Consider the following 24768-nt stretch of genomic DNA (forward strand, 5'->3'; position numbering starts at 1 on the left):
ATGGTTAAAAGAGCAGGCCTTACGGACCATGTCAAATCAAAACTATTAGATGCTCCCATGGACAAGGTCAATTTGTTTGGCTCTCCTGCACAACAGGTGCTGAAGAAGATGGAAGAGAAGGCAAAATCTGTCCAAACAGTGAAAGATTTCTTACAGGTCCAACCTCCAAGGTTTAGCAGGAATTGGCCCTCCAAGAATTGGTCCTTTCCAGACTCCTCCAAAGCACAGAGAGGCAGGAATAGGCATTCAAGAGGCAGAAACCAATCCAGAGGTGCCTACAGGGGACGCCAGTGGCAGGGTAACAACCAGCGAGGCACAGACACAGCCACCACCACTACTACAGGACAATCACAGTGACTTGGCTCTGGCACCGCCTACCAGGGAACAACTAGAAGCACCCTTAGGCGGGAAGCTAGCTTTATTTACAAAGAACTGGCATTACATCACAAGGGACAAGTGAATTTTGCAGACAATAGACCAAGGTTACAGGTTTCATTTCCATACTCTACCAGGAAAGAGAGGAATGCCAAACCTACCTCCAAATCAAAAGGCAGAAGCTCTGCAACAAGTAAATCAATTATTAAAGATGAGAGCTGTGGAAAAGGTACCACATATGGGGCAAGGAAAGGGCTTTTACTCCAGACTCTTCCTAGTACCAAGGAAAGAAGGCAAATGGAGACCTATTCTCGATCTGTCCGCTTTAAACACATTCCTCATTGTTCCAAAATTCAAAATGCTGACCCTACAGCAGCTTCTTCCCATGCTGGGCAAGGAGTCTTGGCTGGTAACTCTAGATCTCAAGGAGGCATACCTGCACGTCCCCATACGACCAAATTGCAGAAGATACCTCAGATTTCTTGCAGGATCAGAGCATTATCAATTCTCAGCATTGCCCTTTGGCTTATCTACTGCGCCCAGAGTGTTCACGAAATGCCTGGCATCAGTAATCGCTCATTGCAGGCTTCAGGGGATCCAAATCTACCCTTACCTGGACGACTGCCTAATACAAGCGGACAACAAAAACAAGCTAGCAGAAGACTTACAAAGGGTCATTTACCTGCTACAAGCCCTGGGATTCACAGTCAATTTAAAAAAGTCAAAACTGATACCATCCCAGAGAATAACCTTTTTGGGTGCAGAGTTGGACACATCAAAGCAAATGGCATTCCTAACAGTAGAAAAACAGGAGCAGCTACCTCTCTATTTCTTGGCATTAACAAAGCAGAACCATCTGACAGCAAGAAAAGTACTGCAAGCCTTGGGCTTCATGGCATCCTGCATAATATTGGTTCCTCATGCCAGACTGCATATGAGAAAACTACAGTGGTACCTAAGGAATTTATGGTCTCAATACAAGCACAGCTTAGAAACCCAAATTCCAATTATTCCATGCCTGAATCAAGAATTCCTATGGTGGGCTCAGGCTTGTCAATCAAACACAGGATTGCCCTTCCACAATACTCAACCAAGCCAAACCATCACGACGGACGCCTCAGACCTCGGTTGGGGGGCACACATGCTGGACAAGTGCATACAAGGCTTATGGACTCAAGACCAGCTGCACCTACACATAAATCTAAAGGAAATGCTGGCAGTAAAACTGGCAATTCAGGCATTCAGACCATTTCTTCAACAAGGTCTATTGATGATAAGGACAGACAACACCACAGTTATGTGGTACATCAACAAGCAGGGTGGCACACATTCGTATCCTCTTTGCCGGATGGCACTGGACCTCTGGAATGTGGCCCTGAGCTACAACATTCAGTTAAAAGCAATTTTTGTACCAGGAAAAGAAAACATTCTAGCAGACATATTAAGCAGGACTACCACGGATGCCCACGAATGGATGCTGCATCCGGACATCTTCAAAACCATTACAAGAAAATGGGGGCTTCCAGAAATAGACTTATTTGCATCCCCACTCAATCTCCAGCTAAAGAAATTCTGCACAAGGACGTACCACCCACTTGCTTGGAAGGTGGACTCCCTATCCTTCAGTTGGAAAAACCTGACAGCATATGCATTCCCACCGCTTCCTTTGATGCACAAGGTGCTATTGAAGATCAAAGAGGACCGTCCAAGGATCATTCTGATAGCTCCAGACTGGCCAAGGCAACATTGGTACCCATTACTGAGGAGCATGTCTCGGGAACAAATATGGCCACTGCCCCTGGTTCCCTTGCTGTTAACACAGAACAACTACAACAATCTGCATCCAAACCTGAAAACTCTGCAGCTGACTGCCTGGAACATTGCATAAGACCAATTAACCCTAATTTATCCCAAAGGGTTAAAGACATTATCCTTGAGGCTCGCAGACCCTCAACAAGAAAAAATTATTCAGCGAAATGGAAAAGATATCTCATTTGGAGTACTGCAAAAGGAGAAGATGTGTCACTGGTAAATATAGCCAACATCCTGGAATACTTGGCAGAGCTCTTCCACACAGGCCTGTCCTATTCCTCCATCAAGATTCATGCATCAGCTATTTCAGCAAAATACGACTTGGATCCTCCTGTCTTCTCACATCCTCTGCTCAGACAGTTTCTGAGAGGAATTAAAAATGTAAAGCCTCCTAGGAAGCCGCCATTACCAGCATGGGACTTGAACTTTGTGCTAGGAAAATTGACACTTCCTCCTTTCGAACCAGCAGCAACAGCAGAACTACAATACTTATCATGGAAGACTGCCTTCCTCCTGTCTTCTCACATCCTCTGCTCAGACAGTTTCTGAGAGGAATTAAAAATGTAAAGCCTCCTAGGAAGCCACCATTACCAGCATGGGACTTGAAATTTGTGCTAGAAAAATTGACACTTCCTCCTTTCGAACCAGCAGCAACAGCAGAACTACAATACTTATCATGGAAGACTGCCTTCCTGCTGGCAATCACTTCAGCAAGAAGGGTATCTGAACTTCAGGCATTAATGGCAGTACAACCCTTCCTGATCTTCCATCAAGACAGAGTGTCCATGAGAACAAATCCTTCCTTTATGCCTAAGGTGGTCTCCAGAGTTTCTTTGAATCAGGCTATCCACCTACCTACATTCTTCCCCAACCCACAGAACAGGGGAGAAAGACTGCTGCATACCTTGGATATACATAGACAATTACGCTACTACCTGGACAGGACCAAGGGCAATAGAAAAACTGACCAGCTACTGGTAGCATATGCAACAGGAAGGGAAGGAAAAGCAATTTCAGAACAGACAATCTCCAAGTGGATAGGAAATTGCATTAGATTTTGTTACTCCTACCATGGAAAGAAAACTCCAGAGAACATCAGGCCTCACTCTACAAGGGCTACAGCCACTACTACAGCCTTCTTACGAGGAGTGGCTACCAAGGACATTTTAGAGGCTGCCACTTGGAGCTCCGTGCATACATTTGCCAAGCATTATAATTTACCTTTATACTCTAGATCCCGAGCAGGTTTTGCCACTGCTGTTTTGCAAGGGATCCTAACTACACCATAACTTTATTTTTCCACCTCCCCCAGTTTGGCTATGGTATTCTACCCATTTGTAAGGACTGCAGATGCATCCTTGAAGGACATAGTACAGTTTTGTACCTACCATAAATGTAGATGTCCGATAGGAATGCATCTGCAGTCAGGATTACCCACCCGCCTTCCCTCTGTGGTGCTCCTAGGGTATTTGCCCATCTTATAGCTAGCTGGGGGAATCTATTATGGTGTATTTGTTTGTATATATGTACATACATGCTTATTTGTTGTGTTTGCTCTCTACTATTTGGAATCATTGGCATTTATCCAAATTTAGCCTTCCAAGAGGGCACCTGGCATCTGGGGCAAGAAACACTGAGGAAAATGGCATCGGCTGATGCCTTTATACCCGAATAACTGCAGCTATGACGTCGGGTGAAGTGCGACACCAGCCGAGGCCAGACCCAGACTTTGGAATCCGGCCGACCGAAGGGCTGCCTGACGACAGGACAACCCATTTGTAAGGACTGCAGATGCATTCCTATCGGACATCTACATTTATGGTAGGTACAAAACTGTACTTTACAACTTTTCCTGAGAGGGGTCTTGCATGTCAGACCACCAAGAAAACCCATCCCTCCTCCCTGGGACCTCAATTTTGTACTGGAAAAACTCGCCTTACCTCCTTTTCAGCCAGCCAACACAGCTTCTCTACAAATGTGCACATGGAAAACCATTATTTTAGTGGCCATTGCCTCCACTAGAAGAGTGTCTGAACTGCAGGCCCTCATGGCCTGTCCTCCTTACACCACCTTCCACAATGACAGGGTGACATTGTGCACAAACCCTTCCTTCATGCCCAAAGTGGTGAATGAACTCTCCTTAAACCAGTCCATTCACTTACCTGCCTTCTTCCCCTCTCCAACCAATTCCACAGAGAGGATCCTTCATTCCCTAGATGTACACAGACAACTGAGATTCTACTTAGACAAAACGAAGTCCTTCAGAAAATTTGACCAGCTCTTCATCTCCTTCCACCCCCAGGGTTCTAGGTAAGGCAGTCTCCAAACAAACCATTTTCTCTTGGATCAGGAAATCTATTCTCTTCTGATACTCACACCATGGCAAACAATTGCCTCAAGTAGTTAGGGCTCATTCCATTAGAGGCATGGCAACCTCCAAGGCCTTTCTTAGAGGACTGGACACAGCCTCCATAATGGAAGCAGCTACCTGGTCTTACAGTTCACACTTTCACAAAACACTACAAGCTAGACCATGTCTCTAGGGCCAGAGCAGGATTTGCCAGGGCAATCCTGGAATCCTTTGCCCCTTCCCTTCACTCCTTCTAGCTGTGGTACTCTCCTACAGTATGAATACTACAACATAGGAATAGAAGGACATGGAATAGTTGTGTAAAATCTTTCCATAACCATAGATGTCTGTCTCTTCCATGTTGCAGTATTCCTTACCACCCTCTAACTTCCTTTGTGGTGTCTGTACTGGATGGTTGGTCTTTGACCTCTGTATCTACTCCCTACAAGCTAATCTGTACAGCCCTTCAGGGACATTTGCTCCTTAGCCTCAACTTGTTCTTGTGTACACCTTATCCTGGGCTTCAAGTTCTGAGGTATGTGTGTGCAGACGTCACATTTATGGTCCTTGGTTTATGGCCCTGCGTGTGACATCCCACGCACCTACAGCAGCCAGGCTTAAGCTTTTGTAAGGAGCCGATGTCTGGTCACCTGAGGCGGGAAATCCCACAGTATGAATACTGCAACATGGAAGAGAAGGACATCTATGGTTATGGTAAAATTTTACACAACTATTCTTTCTGGCTGTTCTTATCTGTTACTGGCCTTAGAAAATGTGTGTAAATCTGCATATAAAACCCCTTTGGACAGTGAACCAGTTCCTAAAAATGCTATGAGGAAGTACAAGGTGTTCTTTGATCTTACAGCTCTGTTTGCTCCTTTGTCAGCTGACACAGCTGCAGGTTCTTTAGCTGCCAGCTCTAACAAAAGAGCCTTGGCTTCTTCTAACCCTAAACCACCATATAAATTGACAAGTGGTTAGAATCACAAGGGGAAGAAAAGATGACTCAGTTTTCGAAACCTGCTTTGAGTGTCTTGGAAGGTGCAGAAACAATTTATAGAAATCTAACCACTTCTATTGTGTTAAGAACCTATGCTTTGTTACATGTCCAGAATTTTTATGAGGGTTTAGAAAATAAAATTTTGAATGCTCCTTTAAATTCTGAATTTGTGTTTGGTCCTACTGCTACCCAGATTCTCAAACAGTGGGATGATAGAGGTAATTCAATGCATGGGGGTATTTAGATTGTTTCATATTCCCAGGTTCTCTCTTAATAAGGCATCCAATTTTGAAAGGCAGAATGAACAAGAATCCCTGACTAACAAGAGTTTGGGTATAAGAGGAAATGGCTGGAGGTTAATGCTTCCAAACCAAGTAAAAGTGTTTCCTTTCCCAAAAAAAAGATCATTCCCCTGCTAAAGAATGACTATGCCAAGACTCAGGGCATTGCTTCCCTTCCTCTTAGCTTTCCTCCTCCTTCTTCTCCAAAGCTTTAGCTCAGCCCAGCAGTCTAGCCACAAATAGTTTTAGAAAAGTGGGTGTTGAGAATAATTCAGTGAGGATACTCTTGGTAGTGGATAAAAAAATCCTCCCCTCAATGTGCACCTTCCAAACCAGCCGCATCTGTTTTTTTCATTATTCCTTTACAAATTACAATCCGTGGTTATATAGTCAGTTCCACAAAAAGAAAAGGATTTTACACCAGAATCCTTTTGGTCCTCAATAGTTGAGACTAGTGTTAGATTTGTTGTTCTTAAATACCTTTCAGAAAGTACCTAAATTTAAAATGCGAACCCTGCTGATGGCCCTACCCCTTCTTCTGGAATGCTGTTACATGGAGGCTAAAGAATTGTCTTCCTCGGTTGTATGATGGACACAGAAAAAAAAATATGGCCTTTCTATCAGAAGACAATGTCCTCACTTTTCAGAACACTTTTAGGGATAGGGATTTCTCTCTTCAAGAAGCTGCATCCGCAAGAAAGTTTCTCTAAGTCGTAAGTCTTATGGCATCAGTGATCCTCATGACACTATTAGCCAGACTCTCCATGAGAAAGATTCAGTGCAACTTAAAAAAATTGTTGGATGTAGCACCTGCATCCTTTGAGTTCCAGGTAACAGTGCTGGATTTTGTGAAATGATAGTTAGTGGTGGATATGTTTTTTTTCATCCAGACTTGCCCTTCTCCCTCCAGACTCCAGTTCAGTCAGTCTGGATGAATTCATCAGACTTTGCATGGGGATCGGTGTACAAGGGAATTCAGGTGCAAGGCGAATAGGATCCTTTTGTCACTACAAAACTCATGAACCTCAGTAAATGTTAGAAGTGAATCAGATCTTAATTGTTCTTCACCACTTATGTTCTCCAGGTCCCCCTTTCTTTTTAAATTAAGTTGCTAGCTTTGACATGGTGCACAATCTGTGATCTGTGTTCTCCTGTATTGAGAACACTACGCACCACATTTGATGCCCAAAGTGGTTGGTCTGAATGACTCTTCCCTCTAATCTCTCAAGTTTCTTTCAAGAGATTGATACTGGGAAAGAAAAGCCCTTCTGCACCCTGGTTGTTCATTTGTAGCTTAGATTTTAAGGGAAGTAGGGTGCTTAAGTTTAGGAAGATGGACCAGTTGTCTGCTTCCTTTGCACCAGGGAGAAAGTTTTTTTTGTGATTGATTTCAAGTTGTACTGAATGAAGTATTACACATGTATCTGTCTTATTCCCTAACATTCTATAAATTTTAACCAAAGAACACAAAAAGAGAGGAGTGTGGAGCATACAGGAAATAGCTGTATGTGCAGTTTTGAAGGATGATTTGGCTGACATTTGGCATAGAATATAGGCTGTACTGTAATTCAGGGACAAAGTTTTCTCTTCTGCACCATCAGTTGCAAAACAAACAATAACCAGTAGATTCAGCCTTAGTTGCTAGATTACTCTCTCCTGGCTTGGTGAAGCAAAGGAAAGTGGAGGTTACAGAGGTGTAGCTAGTTGTTCTGATACCTAAGATCATCCCCTGATCTGATCCAGTCTTTAGGTTGAAGAGCAAAAAATAGAAATAAAAAGCTCTTCCAACAAGCACAGGAATGCTCTTCTAATGAGCTGGAAGAGCTAAAAACAGAAACCTTCTCTTCTTTTAAACCGTAGTGAACTGCTTGCTTTCATTTCTGCCTCAATGGTTGCCACATGTGGGACACTAAAGTTCTTCAGTTCTGAATGTAAATGCCAGCATCCAAATGCACTGAAGAATGATCGACTTGCACTAATTATATCCCTAACACTTTGCAGCCCAGGTGGCTGCCCCCTTTGCTGCACTCTAGCTACACTAGTAACAGGCTTGTTATATTTCAAAAGGTAAGTGAGTAGGTTTGTGTGGTTTATTTTAGTTCCTTTCTGTGCTAAAGATGCAAAGCAATGGGCCAGTTAGAACAGTTTCTCTTATGATTCAGGCACTGAAACTAAAACCTTTGTCTAGTAAAGTTTCAACACCTGCATTAGTTCTTTAAACTTCAGCTGTTTCAGACAGGAAAAATTAGAAATTGTCATTAATCAGTGTCTTTGTTTTAGATGTTGCCAGCCTGGCCTCATCCAAAATTGAAGCAGAATCCTCAGAAGAGAGTGATGAGTCTTCTGACTATGAATTCAGCTCAGAATCTGAAGAGGAGGAAGAGGAAGATGAAGAGGAAAAACCATCTGTAATTTTGGAGGTGGAGTCTGAGGACGATGAAGCTACAGCAGTGATTGCAGACAAGGCCATATCCGAAGTTGAACCTGTGACTGTGGCTGTGGAGGAAAATGCAGAAGAAAAGGTGTTAGTTGAAGATAAGGTTGCAGCAGATATTAGAACTGAAGAAAAATTTATTAGAACTGCAGAATCTTCAGTGCTGGCACAAACATTAGTGCAAGAATGTCACTCTGTAAATGCAGAAAAGGTCATAGAGGAGGCAGAGGCTGAAACAACAAAGGTCAAAATAGAAGGAGACTCAGATAAACTGGGGCCTAAAAAGGAACAGAAGAAAGACCAGAAGTCTGTCTCATCCCCTAAAAGGATATTAGGTACAGTATTGTTTTATTTGACTTGTAGCCTGCTGAATTTATTTACATTTTTGTTGACTGGATTAGCTGTGCTAACCAAAATTCATATTTCAGAAGGGACCAAGGTATGAGACGGCATAAAACAGAAATATTTAGTGAACAAAGGGGTTACAATAATGATTGGGGTATTGACCGCTGAACATGAACAGGAATGTGCATTTCTGTCTAGTGATGGAGATGCAATATTTGTTAATTTGGAGATGAGAGCAATAGTAGAGGTAAGATAAAATCAAAAGGATGCAGTGAGGGAGATGCAAGGGTTGAGAAAGGTTATAACAGTAAAGGATGTGATGGCAAAAAAAAAAGAGTATATTTAATGTGTTTTAAGTCAGAAAGTTTGTACATGTAAAAGGTAATGAGAAAAAGTTTTTTGAGTAGATAATACTAAGATTATATTCCAGTGGTGGGCATTAGGTAGCTAGATTCATGTTGGGTTATTTTTATAGCATGACATTGTGCTAAGGCAGTGAGATTTACATGATTTTTTGAAAAAGGTTGGGTTATCAAGTATTCTTAGGTTTACTGGGCATGTGTTTCACAGTCTAGGTGGGAATGATTAAGCTGCCGTATCACCTTCTTCTTTCGGCTGCCTCCGTTAGGGGTCACCACAGCAGATCAACTGTTTCCATTTCTTCCTGTCCTCTGCATCTGGCTCTTATCACACCAACCACCTGCATGTCCTCTCTCACCACATCCATTCACCTTATCTTAGGGCTCCCTCTTTTCCTGTTACCTGGCAGCTTCATTCTTAGCATCTTTTTCCCAATATACTCTGCATCCCTCCTCAGCACATGTCCAAACCAACATAATCTTGTCTCTCTGGCTTTGTCTCCAAACCTTCCAACCTGGGCTGAGCCTCTAATATACTTATTCCTAATCCTGTCCATCCTCATCACACCCAGTGCAAATCGTAACATCTTCAACTCTGCCACGTCAAGCTCTAACTCCTGCCTTTTTGTCAGTGCCACTGTCTCCAACCCGTATAACATAGCTGGTCTCACTGCCCTCTTGTAGACCTTCCCTTTCACTCTTACTAGTACTCGTCTGTCACAAATCACTCCTGAAACTCTTCTCCACCCACTCCATCCTGCCTGTACTCTCTTCTTCACCTCTCTTCCACACTCACCGTTACTGTGAAGTGTTGATCCCAAGTACTTAAACTCATCCACCTTCGCCACCTCTACTCCCTGCATCCTCACCATTCCTCTATCCTCCCTCTCATTCACACACATATATTCTGTCTTAGTCCTGCTGACCTTCATTCCTCTTCTCTGTAGAGCATATCTCCACCTCTCCAGGGTCTCCTCCACCTGTTCCTACTCTCACTACAGATCACAATGTCATCTGCAAACATATCATAGTCCACGGGGACTCCTGTCTGATTTCGTCTGTTAACCAGTCCATCATCATTGCAAATAAGAAAGGGCTCAGAGCTGATCCTTGATGTAATCCCACCTGTACCTTAAACGCATCTGTCACTCCCACCGCAGACCTCACCGCTGTCACACTACACTCGTACATATCCTGTACCACTCTTACATACTTCTCTGACACTCCTGACTTCCTCATACAATACCACAACTCCTCTCTAGGCACCCTGTCATATGCTTTCTCTAAATCCACAAAGACACAATGCAACTCCTTCTGACCTTCTCTGTACTTCTCCATCAACACTCTCAGAGCAAACATCGCATCTGTAGTGCTCTTTCCCGGCATGAAACCATACTGCTGACCACTTAATCATCACCTCCCTTCTTAACCTAGCTTCCACTACTCTTTCCCATAACTTTATGCTGTGACTGATCAGTTTAATCCCTCTGTAGTTACTACAGCTCTGCACATCACCCTTATTCTTAAAAATCGGTACCAAAACACTTTTTCTCCATTCCTCAGGCATCCTCTCACTTTCCAAGATTTCATTAAACAATCTAGTTAAAAACTCCACTGCCATTTCACCTAAACACCTCCATGCTTCCACAGGTATGTCATCTGGGCCAACAGCCTTTCCATTCTTCATCCTCTTCATAGCTATCCTTACTTCCACCTTGCTAATCCACTGCACTTCACGATTCACTATCCGCACATCATCCAACCTTCTCTCCCTCTCATTCTCTTCATTCATCAAGCTGTCGTATCACCGATTTTAGTATTAGTTTTTGTCTAAAGGCTATACCAGAGGTGTGAAACAAAGGATAACCCTAATCATTGATTCACTGAGGAGGTTCCCTAAATACATCAGTTGGTGCACAGTAGGAGCATCTGATTTGATAAGAAGCAGTCCATAATCAGTAACCTCTAGGAGTGATGCCACAGGTAGTAGCATTACTTTTGTATGTAAAACTTTTTTTCCAGGCTGACTGGGACCCTCATTCTTCCCATCATGCTTCATTCCTCTCACTTGCCATACTATGAGAACAGATAGAAAAAAAATGGCCCATACTTAGCTCACTGCTTTGTTGGTGATTTCTGCAAACATCTTGTGTGGATTTGAATAAGTACAGTTGTTTAATTCCACTCCTTTCTTTTCTTACTTTTAGTTGTGAGAACTAAAATGTCAGTATCTTGTCAGAAAGTCATTTTTGTACTTTTTGTGCCATTAGACGTAGGCCTATGTCTTGCAGTATCTAAACACTTGTTTATAAAACTGCCTGTTGTTGATATGTTCTATCCACCAACATGCAGACTCACTGTTTTAATGTCTTGAAGGAGCTCATATTGTTTCCTGCTGATTTGCTTAGTGTTAAGGTTATGTGATGTAGACATTACCAAAATCTAGAGGAATTTTTGTTGTCTGAAGGTAGTGTGCAAGCAGAAAAGGAATTAAGTATTTGAGCTGCTCACTTGATACTAAATCAGAGTAGTAAAAAATGGTTTTACAGTTTCTGCTTTTCCTAAAAAAAAAAAATGGTTTTACAGTTTCTGCTTTTCCTAAAAAAAAAAAACAAAAAAACCCCCACATAAATCCATAATTTCAGAAAATTATTTTTTCCGTCTCTTCCAGTAGCTGTGGCAGAATTTGTAAAAAGACCTATGTAGCTTTCTGGTCCTTATTAAACATGTTTCTTCAAGTAATACTGAATAGGCTAAAATTCCTAAATACCCATGGAATGTACTAATCCAAAAGTTTGTATTGTTCAGCCTCCTTGTGTTGATTCCATTCCAGACACTTTCAGGTCACTTGTCTCCATTCTTTTGGATTAAAAAATGGCTGAAGTAGTACAGTATTGCAACAATGTCCAGTGCCAAAGAAAACTGTTAATAAGCTAAGGACAACAAAAGTTGTATTATCAACATTTATTAAACTCCTGCAGTAGATAAAGTTAGAAAAAATGGTTTCATTGTATTCAGAACACCTTCCTCAGTGGATCTAAATAAGGTGAATTAACATAGTCCTAAATAATCTTAAGAAGAAGCGAAACATCATACATTTCCTTAAAGATACATGAGTATTTAATGTACAACTTGCTAAATATCAGATGACAGGTAATCAATCGGTCATTATAAAAAGTAAAAATAAATTAAGTAAATAATATAAAATACATTCACACGTTGTTATTTAAACCAAAGGGAAACAAAGTTCCTGGAGTAATAATCCAGTGGTGTTCTTTACTGGTTAGACAGTTCTGCTCATCTTAATTTGTTTGGCCTGAAGCGGTCAAGTGGTTGACTGCTATAAATATGGAATGTTTAAGGGTGTGTTTGTGTAATTAATTGAGGGTCCTTTTGCAGCAGACACCATTTAAGGTGTTCCAAAACTCTGATTTTAAAGAATTATGTTTCTCTGCATCGACAACTCAGTAAATTGGCACACAGATGGTGGAAACAACAGAAAAAAGAAACCATGATTTATGCAGGGAGCAAGCCCCCCTGCACCCCCACACTCCCTGCTAATTATATGTACCAACTTCGAGATAGCAAAACTGTGAGGAATGGCAAAATCCCAGTCCATGCTGTGTAGCGATCCCACAAAACAAATGCCAGCATCCTATGATGAACCTACAATTTGACAAAACAGTCCTAATCAAACATTTGATGTTGCGTACAGTAAAACACAGTGAACACTTCAAAACAGAAAAGATGTTTTTCCATATAAAAGGTATTATGTGAAAACAGAATCAGGTGTACTGTCTACTGTAACATGCGATAAGTTGTCTAACATCCTAAATGTTACTGGCATTGTTAATGGAAAGTAATGATATTAATAATACATTGAAAACTTTGCATTTTCCACAAGAAAAATATGTATTTTTTTTTTATTTTGTTTTTCCCTTGTGGTGAGGTGCCAGTGTTGAATTACATACATATTATTTCCCATTCATTCATTCATTCTTGTCCTGTTTGCCACTGGGTTTAGCCATAGTCTTTTAAAATCAGTCTTGCTTAGGGTTTAATCTGAAAAATGTAGGTAGTGCTATGTAAAAGGTCCAGTTGTCAGCAGGCAGACATATGATAATTCACAGAGATGCATTTGTTGTTGCAATGGAAGAATGACAAGGATGTACATGGATACAATTCATCCATCCTCAAATGACTGGTAGCAGAGAGGCTTGATTTCCAGTTAGGATCAGAAATAGTGTTACAGAATGATGCTGAAACACTTGGCTTCCATGTGAGTATGATCAGTTTGCTTGCAAGAATTTGTAAAGAGAATGAAATCTGTTCAAGTGCAAATTCATAATCCATGCAGTTTATAATTTTTACATGTGAACAATTTCCTTCCATCACACGTCTGATAGCTATGCTTTCTTGATTTTGGAGCTTAATTGTGTCTTAAATTGGTTAATGCATACAGTGTATGAGGTGATAATTCAGTTGATGGCAATAGTTATGTTATATGCTACAGTTAAGTACTTTAGTTTCAAAGCAAAAATAAATACTTATTAAACTTTTTGTTTTTTGCTGATATTGGCTATGCATTTTTTCTATGTAACAATTTTTTTTTTTAATTTCTTGTTGACAGTAGAAGAGCCTGAACCTGTTATAACACTGGACGTCAGAGAGAGTGAAAATGTAGAGTATTCAAAGTTGGAGCCACCGAAAGAGCTTAAAGGACTCAAGCCACCTACTCCAACTGGAGGCTTTGGTGCACTGTTAACCAGCAGGTCTGATGACAGTGATTTAGAAGTGCGAGTCAGAAATAAGTTCTCCTCACCTGCAACAGACGATGATGATAACTTTCCCAGGACTCCTGGCAGGGAGGTATTGGCTCATTTAGAATGTGATCTTCCTATCCCACTTGAGCATCAAAGACCATTACTTGCAGTACCTCCTTCACCAAACGGTGAGGATATATCAGCTCTTGCAGAGACCGCATCAGAACATATGCCTTTACCCAAGTCATCACCCGAGGAAGATCTTCCAAGGACTCCAGGTCGTGATATTATTACAAAGTCTACAAAATCTTTGTCAAAATCCCAGAGTACAGAAGCAGTTCCATCCACACCAGGAAGTGATGCCCCACTAACAGGAAACAGCCTAACTTTGAGTTCTCCTCACGTTCCAGGGAGCCCATTTTCATATCCTTCTCAGTCACCAGGTCTCAATAGTGCTGTTCCTAGGACTCCTGGCAGAGATTTTACTTTTACTCCTACTTTCCCTGAAGCAGGTTCTTTAGCTAACAGGAAGCATCTGGTGACTGGTTTAGAAGGAAAAATATTTAAAGAACCTTATTGTGCTTCCTTACTACCTGGTGTAAATAGTTTTACACCAATTGCTCCACCTCCAAGCCCACCAACATTAGTTGTCCAGAAAGACTTAGACTTACCATCTGATTCTGCTGTGGACTCGGTAAGCTCTGCAAGTGAATCAGATGACAGAAAGATCCTCACAGAGGACAGCAAAACAGAAACAAGTCCTGCACTGTCTTCTCCAGAGGCTTTGCTGCCATTCAGAAAGAAAACTGGCAGGTCAAAACTAAAACTGTCTCCTAATCATTGTGTCGAACCCAGTGTTGTACCTCCTACATCCACGCCATTGATTGATGCAGATTTTAGCAAAGACTTGTTCAACAGACATGCTGCTGGCATTTATGGAGTAAAGGATCCTGCAGAGGTCACTTTAGATTTTAGGGAAGATGGTTGTGACAGGGAACCCGAAACATTATTTGATAAATTCAAGTTTCATGATGACTTGGAACACCAATGGGCTGAAGGGCTCACAGCACATGACTTTTCTAAAAAGAAATTTAGTCAAAGGCATAATAAGTATGAGGAAGAAATCATAAGATTTCCTTCACCGGGGTATTCACCTCCCTTACCTGCCTTCCGAATGCGCACAGAGTTTGAGGAGATGGCAATTTTGTATGACATATGGAATGGAGGTATAGATGAGGAAGACATTAAGTATATGTGTATTACATATGAAAAACTGCTGCAACAGGATAACGGCATGGACTGGCTCAATGACACACTATGGGTCTGTCATCCACATATCCTTTTTTTAACCACATTATTTCTTTAGAACGCAACAGAAAGGGTAATATATGCTTTAAAGGTAAAAAAAAAAAAAATCTGTACCTTTTGGGTAGGTGTTCCTTTGTTGGGTTTATTAATCTAATTTGGAATTTTTACCAAAGCCCAGATCTTTAACATTTACAGTAATATGCAATGAATGTATCAGAATTATTTGTGTGCCTTATTTTTAAATAATTTTATTTTTTGTCTTGTTTCACGATGTCTGGAGGAGCAGTGGATGGTCAGTTGTGATGGTTGTTGGGTCTCTTTCCTTGCTAAGTGATTTTACCATTCACTGTTGCTGTACTGGTAAAATCTGACAAGTGTCAATGTTATAAGCTGATTATTCCATTTGAAGGGCAGTCCTTTTCCTATGTCTGCTGCTTTTCATTTGGGTACAACACCTAGAGTGGTCTGCTTTGCTGAACTTTCATTGACACCACAAAATGTAAAAGAAGACCTTCTTCTCATTAACACTTACAAAACATTGAAGCGTAATCTTCTTAATGGGTCGGTGCCAGGGAATGTCCCTCCAAGTCTTTTTTTTTCCTTGCATAGTATATACTGGAATTGAAAGCAAGATATAAGCAGGGACAATCAGAGGACTACTGAATGGTCCAGAAACCCTAATATGTTGTTTTGCGGGTCACTGCTGCAGTCATAACTTCAGGGTCTCTGCTGTAGGCCATATTCTATGTCCAGACAGAATTTCATAACCCATCCTCTTCCTGCCTATGCTGACCTTACTTCCCCCACCCCCTGGACATGTACACATCTTGGTATAATGGTAGGTCATTGCTTTTTTGCCACATGATGTGATCCATACATTTGTAGTCTGTCAGACAAAGTCAGGCCACTAGTGGAAGACAGCAGGTAAGTACTTGCTAGAAGATTGAATCTGTTGTTTTTCCTTTTAAGAATTATTGGTGTTTGGTGTTGCCTGTAGTTTGACTTTGTCTTTTTTACATCTGCTTGAGGGTTCTGCTTGTTTCCAAGCAGAAAAGATGTGCTTACAAGTAATTGATTTTCGGAGCCTGTCTCTGAAGTTAGTGTGCAGACTTTTTAGACCACATCTGTAACATTGCTACTGCAGCATCTTTAGGGACTTGGGCCAAAAAGCATGAAAGCTAGAAAAATCTCTGTCCTTGCACACTTGAGTAGAATAAAACTAGCAGTGTTTGTCTGAAGATACTCTGGGACATCTGATAGTGGGCTTCTGGATGATGCTTCACAAAAGTCACTTTCCAGGACTGAGGAGTCAGAGGACACCCTAGGACCTTCTCAGTTCAAGGTAATAATGTGGCGCTCATACAGTCCCTGGGCTGGGGTGTCTAGAGAATCCCTCCCCTGCTGTGTCCAGTAGGCCTGAGGAAGCCCGAACACTGGATGAGTGGAGCATACTGATCTAGACTGAATGGAAAGCAGAACCTTCTAACAGTGAGTAGCCCTCATTGCCATTAAAGAGACTCCTTTTGATCAAGCAGGAGGAAGAAGGCTTCTGTTAATCACTGATGACGGTGACTACATGTCGCTCCCATACTTGGCCCAAACTGCAGAAACTTGGCAAATGTCCAATGACAGTGTTCATGGAGACTGCATTCTAAGTATACACTCATTTTCCCTAAAAAATCTCAGATCTGGTTCTCAGTGTCCAAAGGATTCTTAACACTTGTACAAGGTTAACAGAGCATAGCAGGCCTTTTACATCAGGTGAACATCCTCACAAATGTAACAGGGAATCTCTACCTGTCTTGGTAAGAGATGGACCAGACCCTGATGTCACCTAGGAGAAAGAAGATGACCCAGATGATATTACAAATGTCACCCTCCCCAGAGTATGATACTTTTGCCCCAGACTCCCCTCCTGGCAACCTCACCTTTGGGGGATACATTGGTCCTTATGAGGATCACTTTCAGTGGTAGGCTGCTGAGGCATCTAATGACCAAAAGGGTGATGTTATGTAGTCCTATCTCGCTGTAATTCTTGCTGGATGGGTTTGGAGCAGATATTCGGCTCCGACTCTGCCTATACTAAAGCTCGAGAGCTTTTTACTTGCTCAAGGCTAGCCCCTATCCCATGGTGCCTCATGGCAATTCCTCAGATCTTGTTTGCCGCAAAAGCTTCGAGGTTGTGTCTTACTGGCTCGTTGGCGAAGTAGAACAATTTTTTACTTACTTAGTCCTTTTCTATCACCTTTTTCTATCATATATATATCTTAATAGTTTCTTCTCTATTGTGCATCTGTTTTTTGAAAATTTTCAACCCCTATTCTCCCCTTAAGACTGTACGGCCTGTTTAAATTAGAGGGCTATAGTGCCCGTTTAAGTTAGAGGGCCTTTCCTCCCTGTGTGTGTGTGTGTGTGTGTGTGTGTGTGTGTGTGTGTGTGTGTGTGTGTGTGTGTGTGAATGTGAATGTTATTCTTCCTTGCACTTTTATTTTTTAGTCTTTAACTATGTCTAAAGATAAGGATCACAAGGATCATCGCCCTTCGGGCTTCAAAAAATGTGACAGGTGTGCGCAGAAAATTTCTCTTACAGACAGCCACACCAGTTGCGTATATTGTCTGGGTGAAGCCCATTTACAGAAACCTTGCACCTTCTGTCACGCTTTTAGTACAAGAGTGTTAAACAAAAGGAAAAGAAACCTTATTGACAGGGGTCTTATGACCAGTTCCTTCCAGGAACAGCTGGAACTTGGGTCAGGCAGCCCCAAAATCTTCAAAGAGAAAATCATCGGCCCCGACTTAAGAGCTGACCAAAAAGTCTAAAGTGTCGGAACCAAGGGGTTCCGGTTCCGACTCTGCTTCATCTTTGGTGCAGTCTATTCCATAGATTCCGAGACGGTCTTCGGTACCGAAAGTTGTGCTTCACATCGAGACTGTATCTCCTATTTTGAGATCTCCTATTTTGGAGAGAAAGAGGTCTCCTTCAGTCTCTGCCAGATCCTCCAGGACCCTATCAGATGAGGACATTGAGAGGGTGGTGAAAAGGTTGCTTTTGGATCCAGCTCTGGCTAGAAAATTGATCCCTCCAGACCTAAAGGTCTTGGAGCCGTCCCCCGTACCGATCACTATTCCTCCTCTGACTGCTTCGCTCTCGGACCCTCTTACGTCAGGTTCCTCTGTCTTTGACCCTTCGGCTCCAGGGATTCAGCCTGTTTCCTCGGAGCCAATTACTCTATCCTCAATGGCTCAGTCTGGAGTCGAGGGTTCCAGAAGCTGACGCTCTCGTGTCGACTCCAAGGGGGACAGTCACCCTGGGTTCTCTTCGGATCGACCCTCCCTCTTGGAGCCTCGGCTCGACTCAGCTTGGCTCGCGCTTCAGAGCCCTTCCCTCTTGCTAGGAGTCGACCACCCCCCCCCCCCTCGGAGTGGAGGTCTTCTTCGGAGCGGGGGGGAAACACTTTCAAAGCTATAGAGAAGGCTTTATCCTCTGCCAAAGCCATTCCTTTGGAACCTGTGTCCCACCAGCAGCGGGCAGTAACCTCTTCCCCCTGCCACTCCCACAGCGTAGGGAACCAGAGGCCCAAGTAGCCCCCATTGGAGGGCACCCCCTCTTCCGAGACCTCCCCAGATTATCCCACTGGAGAGCTCCCTCAGAAGAAGTTATGTAAGAGGAAACATGTCGACTCCCCTGAGTATGTCGCATCAGACACTTGATTTAGAGGAATCAGAAGGGTCCCCCAGATTTCGTTCTGAGGATGTCTCCTTCTCTGACATCCTAGAAATCCTTAGAGGGGTGATTGGAAGACATCTAACCCTACTGAGGATGAATCAGTGTATCTTGAGGCCTTTGGCTCCCAACCTTCCACCTCTTGGGTGACACCACCTTATGACCAACTTTTGGGGGTCATTTTGCCGAGAGCATGGACCTCTCCAGATTCAGTGGAAGCTGTCCCGAGGAGGCCAAACAAATTTATGACAGCACCTGAGGACAAGTCTTTCCTTAGCAAGGGAGTTCCAGTTGATGCTATGGTGGTAGCAGCGGCCACCAAGAAGGAATTATCTGAGACGTCTTCTAATATCCATCCTCCTAACAAGGAGTCCAGGACGATGGATAGGTATGGGAAGCGTACTTTTTCTTCAGTGGCATTTACACTAAGATCACTGAATTACCTGACTCATTTCACTTGTCTTCAGAGGGATCTCCTGAAAGAGTTAGGAGATACCCTCCAGGGTTCAGTAGCTCCGGGTTTCCATGGACAAGCTTTCCACCCTTACTTCATTAGCTAACTCCTACATGAGGCTGATCTCATATGCGGCAGATGGAGCGAGCAGGGCAGCCACAGCAGGAATAGCTCTTAGGAGACATTCGTGGATGAGTCTTTGTAATTTTACAGAATCCTTCGTCTTCCTTCACTAACGTTCCCTTTGATGGTTCTTCTCTTTTTGGACCCCAAGTGAAAGAGTCTTTGACAAGGTGCGAACAGGAATGAAAAACCTTATCTGCCATTTGAGTCGGTTTCCCTCTCCCTTCCAGACCCTATCCCGAGGGAAATACAGGAGGGAAAATGTGGTTCCGCAAATCCCAAAAAGGTTTTCCTCAGGCACAAGGTCAACCCTCCCCCAGGGGCAGAGGGGGAGGATATAATGGAAGACACTGCCCTTGCGGCAGAGGAGGTCTGCAACATCAGGGAGACAGAGAAACTTTCTCTGATCGTCCCTTCCATCGACCCTGAGGGGTTGCCCAACTGTCCATCTCTGGAGACAGTCAGGGGGGTGTATATCGCTGTACCCAAGTGCCTGGCTAACTATCATTCAAAATCGTTGGGTACACACAGTAATATCCAGAGGTTACCTGATTCCCTTTATTTCCAACCCCCCAACAAACCGGTCTCTTCCAGACGTACTACCCATCCAAGTAGACCGTGCAACATCAGAGGTCATCTCGTTGCTACAAAAAATGAGTCATCCAAGAAGTCCCTGCAGAGCAAGTAGGATCCGGAACTTACTCTTGATTCTTTTTAATTCCAAAAATGACAGGGGACTGAAGATCAATTCTAGATCTCAGCAGGCTCAACAAGCATGTAAGAAAATCAAAATTCCGAATGGTCACTCTGCAGTCGATATTTCCCTTTATCGGGAAAGACAACTGGATGTGCTCAATCGATCTCCAGGATGCATGCTACCACATCAAAATGGACAGGCGCTCCAGGAGACACTTGTGCTTCTGGCTGGGAGCCAGCCATTTTCAGTTCAGAACACTTCCCTTTGGCCTCACTACAGCCCCCAGAGTGTTTACCAAATTCAAGGCAGTGGTAACGGCTCACCTGAGATGTCAAGGATTCCAGGTGTTTCCATACGTAGACAACTGGCATATCAGTGCTACCACCAAGCATCAACTCATAAGGACCAAGGACGAGACTGTATCCTTTTGTGCCAGCCTAGGCATCACTGTCAACTTGCAAAAGTCGGTCTTATCTCCCTCGCAGCATATTGTATATCTAGGCTTAGAAATAGACACAACCACCATGTCAGTAAAGCTAACACAGGAAAGAGTGGAATCTCTATGCAGTCAGATCAGATCTTTATTAAACAAAGAGAGTCCAGGACAGAGTAGTCCTTCAAGTCCTAGGGACTATGGCTTCCGCCATCTTATTAGTTCCTCTTGCTCATCTACATATGAGCATTCTTCAATGGATGCTATTTGCACAATGGTCTATGCAAGGCCTTCCACTATCTCACCAGATATTAATAACAAACGTATGCAAAAGGGATCTGACATGGTGGTTAGACACGAAACAACTTGTCATAGGTCGTCCACTTGTTCCTCCCCTAGAGAAAGCAGTTTTGACCACGGACGCTTCCCAGATAGGGTGGGGGAGCATTATCTGGGAAAGACAGTCCAAGGTCCTTGACAAAACCACGAGAACCACTTAGACTTCAATATTCTGGAGATGAGAGTGGTGCTATATGCGTTGCAAGCACTTCACAGCTCCCTTCCCACTGGAACGATTGCAATGCAGTCAGACAACATGTCTTTTGTATGGTACATAAACAAGGGGGAACCAAGTCTTACCCGCTTTGCAGAGAGGCCTTAAGAGTTTGGAAATGGGTGAGGGATACTCAACGCTTCCTGATAGCAATGCATATCCTGGGGAAATCCAACGGACAAACTCAGTCAAGCAATTCTGATGCCTCACGAGTGGTCCCTGAATCCAATGGTTGCGAAAGAGATATTTTACAAATGGGGCCAGCCTGGCTGCGATCTATTTGCCACTCACCTGAACACCAAATGCAGCAGCTACTTTGCTCTCTTTCCCATCCGGGGATGTCACCCAGGGATACTGTAGTTCACGATTGGCCCCCAGGACTTCTCTATGCCTTTCCACTCATACCCAAAGTAGTACAGAAACCAAGACAGTTGAGGAGTTCCTTGATCCTCATTGCTCCTTACTGGCCTCAACAAGTTTGGTTTCCTTTCCTGTGGCCGTACCTTTTGGAGGAACCATGGATTCTGGATCCATCTCCAGATCTCCTGATTCATCAATCAGGACAGTTCCACCCCTTCATCCACACCCTCAAATTGACAGTATGGCTGCTCCAATTCCACGTATAGCCAGGTGCATTCCCTTATCCCCAACGGTCAAACATATCCTAATTTCATCCCATAAACCTTCCACTCAGAAACTATATACTAGCAAATGGAAAAGGTTTCCCCTTTGGGCTATGAACCGGGGCTTAGATCCATATGCAGCTCCTTTAGAATCCATTTTATCCTTCCTAACAACAATTTTTCTTGAAGGAGCGGCAGCCGCTACAGTTAGAGTTCAGTTAGCTGCAATTTCCAATTGCCATTTTGGTTTCATGGGAAATCCAATCATGCAACACTCCCTCTGTAAAACCTTCTTAAAAGGAGTTCTTCCTCTTAGGCCCCCAATAAAACAACCTTTAGAACCCTGGGACTTAAATTTAGTCCTCTCATCTTTGATGTCTGCACCCTTTGAACCATCCTCGTCGTCAGACTTAAAATTGTTATCATGGAAAACCCTGTTCTTGGTAGCTATAACATCGGCTAGGAGAGTCTCGGAACTTCAAGCCGTAACTATTCGATCTCCTTACATTATCTTTCACAAGGATAGAGTCTCCCTTAGGACAAACCCTTCCTTTCTCCCTAAGGTATGCTCAGAAAACAACCTGAATACTACCATTGAGCTACCTGTGTTTTTTCCAAACCACTCTAATAAATCAGAGTATAGACTTCACCAGCTAGATGTCCACAGGATACTCAGATTCTATATTCACAAGACCAAAGAATTCAGGAAATTTGATCAACTTTTTGTTTCCTTTTCTGACAAAAGGAAAGGCTTACCTGTTTCAAAAATTACTCTTTCAAAATGGCTTTCGGATTGCATATCCTTTGCTTATCAACAAGCTGGTAGACAATTACCGTTAAAAGCTAAAGGTCACTCTACTAGGGCTGTAGCTACTTCATGCGCCTTTAGATCTAGGCTCCCAATTGATACTATTTGTGCAGAAGCTACTTGGGCAATGCCACATACGTTTGTCACTCATTACAAATTGGATTTGGCCTCCCGGGACAGGTCATCCTTTGGGTCCACTGTGCTGAAGAGTCTCTACGCTTGAGCCACCTGGGATAAAGGTGCTAGGGACGCTGTCCCATCCAGCAAGAATTACGGTGAGATAGGACTACATAACATAAAGAAGTTATGTACTTACCATAACGTTCCATGTTTGTAGTCCATCTCACCTATATTTTTGTGTCCCTCCCTCCAATCCCCTTCCCGTTTCTGGGGGATCTAGTGGACCTCTTTTTGGGGCTGCCTGACTTTGCTCTTTATTGTCCACCTGGAATGTATTATGTTTCTAATCCCTTCCTTTATTTTTACAGATTCTTTCTTATTATTATTACCTGATAGGCATTTATTACTTTCTTGCAAACTAGATCTGGGGAATTTCCATGAAGCACCATGGGATAGGGGCTAGCCTCGAGCCAGTAAAAAGCTCTCGAGCTTTAGTATAGGCAGAGTCAGAGCCAAATATCGGCTCCGAACCCATCCAGCAAGAATATAGGTGAGATGGACTACAAACATGGAACATTATGGTAAGTACAAAACTTCTTTTTTTATGATTTATTGGGTTACAGCCCATTGTAACTTGTAGCAGATCAATGTGCAAGCAGCATTACTAGATGTTTTTGAGGACAATTCTCTGGACCTACAGTTCCAGCCTCCAGCAACAGTTTTCAAGGGGAGCATTCCTTTTTTTATATAAAAGCCCATTGTCAGACCCTGGTACTGTGTTTGGAAGCTACAAATTGTGCAGAATTCCTACTTGAGTGAAATACACCACATGACAGCAAAAGTTGATTACTGGACAGGTACAGTAAGAAGACTTGTATTGTCACCATGGCAGCACATCTTAAAACAGTTGCTTGAGCCAGCTACCTCAAGCATGGAAGACCCTAAGACACCTTTATAATAACTTATTCAAACAGCCATTCATTTAAGTAAGCATGGCATTAAACGTGCTTATAATGCTGCTGATATTACCAGTGGGACAGTCCTAAGAAGGACTGCATGACTTTGCACACAACCCCTTGCTGAGAACATCAAAGTGAAGCTTTTGAATGGCCCCTTGGACTGAGACATGCTGTTAGGTCTACAAGTTTAGAAGGTGTTTAAAACCATGAAAAGAGGGAAAAGGTGATGGATGCAGTCAGAGATATATGTTTTATCCTAGGAACCCTAACAAATGAGCCCTTTTTACAAAGCCAGGAAAGGGTAAACCAACCTAAAGTGTATTCCTTTGATAACAAAAAGTGAAAGATGACAAGGAAAGACAAAAGGTTAGTAAAGCTTTAGCGCAACCAAAGAGCAGCTGTTACAACTTTGGGTTTCCTTCCCCAGCACAGTCCCATGACCCATTGCAACACCCAGAAGGAGATTAGTTGCCTCCCTGGACGGTGCCTTCTAGAATTCAGTTAAAAAAAATCAATGGGCCTAGGGTAAACAAGGGTCTTGGCAAACTAAGAACACCTTGTTGTATCTATTCTATGATTGAGGGAGAACAATATAAACTTAGAATGCTTTTAGAATATTTTGTGATGTTCTTCATGTTTCACTGTTGCAGTCATTACATTTGGGGTTATCCTGCTGGCAGGTCGCACTCATTCGGCCTGAATTCCAAAGTCTTGGGTCCTGCGTCGGTTGCTGTCGCTTCTTCCCTGACGTCAGGTTGTCAGGGGTATAAAAGATGCAGCCAACGCCATTTTCTTCAGTCTTTCTTGCCGCACAGTGCCCGAAGCAGAAGCAGTTCGCAAGTGCCGGTCGGCCGACTCCTGAGATTTTCATGTTCGAGTTGTAGATCTGAAGTCTTCATTAAAAGCTAAGTACCCTGTTGGGGAAACTTTTTTCTTGCTCCAGTCCAATGTCAGAAAAAGTTAATAATTGTATTTCTTGTGGGAAGCAAATACCTCATAAGGACGTTCATTCTTACTGTATTCCTTGTGTAGGCCCTGACCACGATGTTTCTAGCTGGTTTTGTGCTAGATTTAACCAACACACTATTAAGCATTGGTACGATTTTGCATTAAGCTATTTTGGGCGAAGATTTAATTATACAATGTCGTCGGATAGCCATCCGACTACCAGAGTTCACAAAAAACGCAAAGAAAAAGACCGCTACCAACTCCCATGTGGAGTCGGCCAGGCCGCTGGAAACTCAAGG

General features: G+C 42.8%; 1 protein-coding gene across 1 annotated transcript in view; it reads left to right on the forward strand.

The window, feature by feature from the left end:
- SETD1B (SET domain containing 1B, histone lysine methyltransferase) overlaps positions 1-24768 on the forward strand; it is a 1665584-nt gene that overhangs the window by 1179064 nt on the left and 461752 nt on the right. Inside the window, exons 15-16 of the mRNA XM_044068611.1 lie at positions 8099-8587; positions 13587-15053. Of these exons, the coding sequence (XP_043924546.1) occupies positions 8099-8587; positions 13587-15053 (1956 nt within the window). The remainder of the gene's footprint in view (positions 1-8098; positions 8588-13586; positions 15054-24768) is intronic.

Source organism: Protopterus annectens, chromosome 4.part0 (assembly GCF_019279795.1).
Source record: "Protopterus annectens isolate FY-2018-M chromosome 4.part0, PAN1.0, whole genome shotgun sequence".
NCBI classification, from domain to species: Eukaryota; Metazoa; Chordata; order Ceratodontiformes; family Protopteridae; genus Protopterus; species Protopterus annectens.